The sequence below is a fragment of the Cynocephalus volans genome, chromosome 5 (genome assembly GCF_027409185.1).
Source record: "Cynocephalus volans isolate mCynVol1 chromosome 5, mCynVol1.pri, whole genome shotgun sequence".
Lineage (NCBI taxonomy): Eukaryota > Metazoa > Chordata > Mammalia > Dermoptera > Cynocephalidae > Cynocephalus > Cynocephalus volans.
This window is the reverse complement of record NC_084464.1, coordinates 63,772,339-63,778,861: the sequence shown is the minus strand read 5'-3', so window position 1 is coordinate 63,778,861 and position 6,523 is coordinate 63,772,339. Positions and strand designations below refer to the sequence as shown.

The 6,523-nt window shown below is 44.0% G+C and overlaps 1 protein-coding gene across 2 annotated transcripts in view; it reads left to right on the top strand.

The window, feature by feature from the left end:
- The first annotated feature begins 656 nt into the window (after positions 1–656).
- Positions 657–6,523, top strand: part of GCLC (glutamate-cysteine ligase catalytic subunit) — a 46,815-nt gene continuing 40,948 nt past the window's right edge. For both annotated transcript variants that reach the window (XM_063096781.1, XM_063096780.1), the window contains exon 1: positions 657–1,252. In XM_063096781.1, the coding sequence (XP_062952851.1) occupies positions 1,103–1,252 (150 nt within the window). In that variant the 5' untranslated portion in view covers positions 657–1,102. The remainder of the gene's footprint in view (positions 1,253–6,523) is intronic.

The window sequence follows — 6,523 nt, the reverse complement described above, 5'->3', positions numbered from 1 at the left end:
GAACATGTCATAGTTAATTCCGAGAATACTCAAATAATGATAATATATACACATACGTAACAACTTGTAGACAAATTCGTTCCTTTTAACAGCCTGGTCAATTTATTGATCATCAACTCAATGCACGTCTACACTGTGCAATCCTTAGAACATCCATGAAAGAGGATTAATCTAATTTTATACGAGTACGGAAATAACTTTCCCAAGGTTTCACAATCAGTAAGTAATGGAGTCTACAGGTGATACGTGTTTCATCAAACTCCCAAGCCAATATTCTTCTCAAAAACTTCTGCCGCTCTCACCATGTTTTTATAAGTGTGAGGCCTTTTCCAACTAAAAAGTTACCTGGTGCGTTCCTCATTAACTCAAATAATCAATTCTGTTCCCCAACCCGGAGTTTATTTCTTTGGATTAGGAAAAACGGACTTTTCCACATCGCATTTGCTTAAAGCGAGACCTACTTCACCCCACTTCCCAGGAGCTTTTACCCCTTTGACTCCGCCCTAACCACGCCTGCGCACGCCTCCTCCGCGGCCCCCTTAGAATCCCTTCGGACTCTCAGCCACGCCTCCCGTCCTGCACCGCCCCCTTTCCCCGCCCCCTCCCGTAGTCTATAAAATCCGGAGCGAAGGATCGCACCCGGGAGCGGCGAGCGAGCGGACGCGGAGACTGGGCATGCTCAGCTGAGGCGCAGGTTTTGGTCACAAGTAGGAAGAAGCCAGTGCACGACACCGGCAAAGAGAAGTGGGAGCCGCTGCCGCACCGCGGCCGTGGCGTCCTGCCTCCGAGCAGGAGTAGGGCGAGAGCCGGAGTGGGCGAGGGGCAAGGCCTCCGGGCCGAGAGCCGCCCAGCGTGCCCTCCCGTCTGCCGCCTCTGTGTCCGCGCTGTGCGTCGGACCCCCGGTCTGTCACCTGGGCTGCAGGGACCCCCGCGCCCGGGAGCAGAAGCGAACCGAACCCTCCCTCCGCCGACTGCGTCCCGAGGGCGCCACCCCGGGGTGGAGCAGCCTCCGCTACCGCCTTCTGCGGGCAGCTGAGTGTCCGGCTCGCGCCCGGAGCGAGCGGCCGCGGTCAGCCCCGAGGAGGAGCAGAAGGGGGCGGCCATGGGGTTGCTGTCCCAGGGCTCGCCGCTGAGTTGGGAGGAGACCCAGCGCCACGCAGACCACGTGCGGCGGCACGGGATCCTTCAGTTCCTGCATATATACCACGCCGTCAAGGACCGGCACAAGGACGTGCTCAAGTGGGGAGACGAGGTGAGTGTCCGCGGCCCCCGCCCCCGCTGAGCGCCCCTGTCAGACCACCCCGCGCCGCCTTTGTTCGGCCGGGCACGCCCGACGCCCGGCGCCCGGGCCCTGGAGCCCCATCGCACTCTTGAGTCCTGCACTGCACCCCGGGGGTCCCCGGCGTCCCCCGCCCCGGTGCGCTGTCCTCGCCCTCGCCCAGCCGGCAGCTAGGGCCATCTGACGGTGGGGGCCCTTCTCTGAGCATCCTGGCCATACTACTCGTTTATTCATTCATTTGGGTTTTCCTCTTCATTCAGCAAACGCGGATTGGGCCCTGGCAGGGCGTGAGCACGAAAAAAGTGTGACTTTCAGTACGGCGAGTACCGCGATCCACCGTCCGGTGTCAGAATTCACTTTTGCGATTGATATGCAAGGGACTAAGTTGTTCGTAGCTAGTAGAAGTCAGGTCTTCAGGATGTTCACTTCTTCCTACCTCATCTAGGTGTGTTTTCGTAAACCTCTCCAACTTCTCCTTCTCACCGCCCCCCGCTCCCCTCGCCTACCCCCCTCCCCCCGCCTACCCCCCTTCCCCCCCCCCGCCTGTATAGCTATAAATTTAAACAAATAAGTTACGGCTTAGTTTTTCTTTAAGGCGAGGACCTTTCTGATCCTGTTTGATTCTAAATGGGAATGCTTAGAGCTTCAAAAAAAGGATTTGTTAGCGCCTTTGTAGGGTCTATATCTAGCATCTAAACTTTACAAATGAGTGCTTCATCATGTGTTCTGCCTAAAGATGAAGTGGATTCTCAGTGTTGAACCATTGTTTATTGGAATGCTTTGGAAAGCATTAATGTTAAAACTGTTAGATTTAGTCTTTTCTGCCAAAACTTTATGCCCTCCTTTTCCGTTTTTAAAAATCACATGTATATGCAGTACAGATAGTTAAATGACTTCCTGAGAAGTCCATCTCTTTTTTGCATTTTCAGCTTTTGCCTTAAATGGCTTGCCACCTGTGTAAATAGTTCATCTTCTGGCCAGTGTTGTTATCATTCTTGGCCAAAGTGTCCAGGTGCTGCTGCATCAGTGCAGAATATCTCCTTGCAAAAGGTTAGTTTTCTTATTTCTAAAATTGAAAGATAAGTCCGCTTCCTACAGCTGAAGGAATTGTGCTGTTTTAAATTAGGAAAGTGTGACAACTAGTAATTCATGTTTCCACAAAAGTGGTTTGTCAAAACTTCTTTGGACAGAAAAGGGGCACAGCATGTATTTGGTGATAATTCTTTTAGTCTCAAGTTCAGTGTTTCTTTACAACATGTGACATTTCATATATTCGTTTGTGTATTGTGTGTCACTCACAGGAAAATGTAAGCCCAGGAAGGGCAGGGACATCATGCTGCTTCTTCACCTCTGTTTCCCTAGCGCTTAGCCTTGTGCCTGGTACAGTTGGCATCAGATGCTTGTGGCATGATAAGTGAACTGCCATTTAAGGTTCCCATCTTAAGTAGCCATTCTTGTGCAATTGCAAGTTAAAATTTTGTTTGGGCCTGTTTTGACATTAACTAGGTCTACCTAAAAAAAAAAAAAGAAAAGAAAGAAAAAAGAAAAGCAGTTAATGTCTTTGGTAGTCATTGTCCCAGATAGAACCACAGCGACAGGAGATTTGCAGCACAGTTGGAGCTCAATAACCCAGTCTGGAGACCTCTCCTCCTTATTGCCCCACCCCTTCCTCCATCCCATTCATCTTTGGCCCATCTGTGGACCCTCCAAGAATCCTTTTCCTTACCCTTTTAAAGATTTTTCTCCTGTTGGCAGGAAGAGCATTTTAAGTGCTCTTTAAACTACCTGTTTTAAGTGGCTTTTGTAGTTGTTGAATGAACTGAAGTGAGAACTGAAGAGTAGGGCCTTACAGTAGTGTGTCTCCACTTTGACAGGCTTTCCTGAAGAGAGGGTTAATAATAGGTTTGCCTCTCCTCCCCACCCCCAAAAATCAAGGGCAGTGGAAAAGAGTGGCAGTAAAGCAAACTTGTACCTCTATAAGAGGAGAAAATTGAGTCCAGCATTTCAGCCAGGTAATAACACTTCTTGGAAAGATCTATAAGTTGATTGGATAGCACAGCTGTTACATTAAATGTGTTAAAGAGGTTCTACGGAAGCTTTCATTAGTGGCCGTTGAGACTGCATCTTCAACTTTCTTGTTCCAAATATTCTGTGTCAAAATGAAATACCAACCTACAAGTTGATTTTTTTAAAAAACTTGACTTGAAATGCTTCTCCTTACCAGTATTTTAATATTTATTTTATGATTTATCCTCTGTCTCCCTAGATTTTTTTCTTTTCCACATCTTCCTTTGCTTTTTTACCCCACTAACAAATCATTGTCTTTTGGAGTGGGGAATTTACTGTTTAACAGAAGCCATGAATTAGAAAAGTTATCTTTGATTGGGGGGAAAAAAAACACTCGTTGCTCATTTATTATTTTATATTCTGCTTCAATTATGTCTCTGGGTGGAGTGTAGAATTTTCAAGAAGAATACCATTCCTGCCTTCAAGTGTTGACAGCCCAGTTAGAAATAAGCAGCCTGACACGGGGAAGAATTAAGATGTGAAGACTGCCTAGGTCATTGGGGAAAAAAGAAGCCCCACCCTACTTCTTATTCCTGAAATGATAGTTCAGTGAAGCCCTGGTCTCCTACCAGTTGGTCTCTCTTCTACCCTTGGATCATAGGATGCAGATACTAATTCTTGGTTGGCAGGGAGGGGGGGACAGTGTCTTGTGCCTAAGTATTTGCTGATGTGTCTAACTATCCCTTCAGCATCATGTCAAAGTAATCACCCTTTTAGGAGGTAGAGCATTTTCTTGAAATCACAGGTCATGATCCATTAGTGGATGAGAAATTTAGAAGATTTCAAGCAGGACTTTGTGTATATGTGTGGTAAGAACACTTAATACGAAATCTACCTTAACAGTGTAGTACACACTTAAATTTGTTATTAACTATAGGGACAATGTTGTACATACAGATCTCTAGAACTTGTTCATCTTGTGTAATTGAGACTTTATGCTCGTTGATTAGCAACTCATTGCCCCTACCCCCAGCCCCTGGCAAATGCCTGTTCTACTCTCTGAGTCTATGAGTTTGACTATTTTAGATACCTCGTGTAAGTTGAATCAAGCAATATTTGTCCTTCCGTGTGTGAATGGTTTATTTTACTTAGCCTGATGTCCTCAAGGTTCATCCAAATTGTCACATATTGCAGGATTTCCTTGTTTTTAAGGCAGAATGATAATATACTGTTCGTACGTATCACATTTTCTTTATCCATTCTTCTGTTGATGAACATTTAGATTGTTTCCACATCTTGCCTTTTGTGAATACAGCAGCAATGAACACTGGAGTGCTAATACCTCTTTGCCAATCAGGACTTTTTAAAAAATTAAATGGAATAGAATGAAGAATATAAAACATCATGCATAGTAAGAATATTTTGTCAAACTTTTGAGTTATTTATTTGAAGGTGTGTGTGAATGGGGGTATGTACTGGGTTGCATACAAATTATTTCTTACTATAGGAGTTTAAAAGCCACAGTCTCAGATTTATTATGGCTTCCTTCATGAGATGAGCCTTGTGGAAAAGAGCAGGAACGTAGAGTATGAATCCTTGCACATTGTAGGAACTCACTATTCCATATACTGAATAGAAGTCTGAAGACCAGGTCAGATAGCAAGTGAGCTCGTTTGAAAGCAGAAGCCTTGGGAAATAACTGAGAAACAGGACGGGCAGATAAAAGTAGAGAAGGGTGTGGTGGATTGTGTGGCCCCTGGAGATGAAGGATGGCCCAGTCAGACACAAAGTAGTGTTTTCGATGTGATATGTTGGACTGTATCAGCAAGATACCAAAATACTGCTTTTCATGGTTTGGTGTTTCATTTACAGGGCCATGGACTTAGATTTAAAAAGAAGGGGAAAAAAAGGAACCTTAAAACTATAGTTGTAGGTATACTTGGAAGGAGAACCTGTCACTTTAGAAATACTTGGCCCTACATACAGGGGCATTGTTTATCTGGTCTCACCAGAGAGAACCCTGGATTTGGGGTTCAACTTGTTCTAGTCCAAGGCCTGCCATACTGCCTGTGTGATCTAGATCCTGTTTCCTCTTTTGGAAAATTAGAGGGTTGGACTCTTTCTCTGATCTCTTCCAGCTTTTACAGTTTAAGTACAGTTTGAATAAGATTTGTGATAACCTATGTATTTCAAACAAGAATATGTTACTCTGAAATTTACCTGGAGGTAATCTTGCAACTGCTGTGCAAAGAGAAGGATATCACCAATCACTGTGGCAAAATGGATTGTATTATAAAGGCATGTGTATGCTGGCTTTTTAGAACTCAAAAGTATTTTCCTGTGAGAACCTTATGAATAAGTAGATTCCCAGATCAGCCTACAGATGCCTGTTTCACCTTTATCATGACAGGTTCTAACCCTAGCCACCATTTATTATGCTGTTTCTGTGCAAAATAGAAGTTCTAACTCCTAGGTGCCAGAAAAATATCTCATTTGCCTCAAGGTGAGGGGTGAAGGGGAGAGGTAAGATGGAAATTCCTGGATGCTGTTAAGAATGCAAAAAAAAGTAAGCACTTCTTTCTGCACAGCTCACACACAACTTTTCAGATACATGTTTTGTTTATAACTGAGTGTATGTATATTAAAAGACAGATCTAAGAAATCTGTGATGCAAATAGTAATAAATATGCCTTTTGATTACTCCTAATCACTCCAGTGTTAGCTGCCTGCCAGGCCTTTTCAGCTACCTAGTGGCAGAGGTAATATCAGAATTGAAATCTGACTCCAGGTCTATTTCTTATATGCATTATACTGGGTTTTGGATTATTTACAATGCATGAGATTTCATCAAATCTTCTTGCACAGAGTTCAAACTGTACAGGTTGTAGAGGTATCAGAAAACAACACATAAAAGCAAATATATAATTTTTCTAGTTTTTTAACCCAGTGCAGTGGCCCTCAAAGGCAAGAAGGTAAATCGTTCTGTAGTTAGCAGAAAAGTCCATGTGAACTTTGAGAGGAGAATGCGATATATCTTTAATATTTATGAATGTGTTCTTATTATGGATAATATCAGTAAAACCAAGATGGAATTTTTTAAGGGCTGGTATATTATTAATTGAGTTTGAACTTCACATTTGCCTATGCTAGGTTAAGAATGCTTAAGTGACTGTGTAGAAAATGCATACTCTATTAATGGATAAGCTTATGATCTGAAACAAAAATAATATGGTCCTC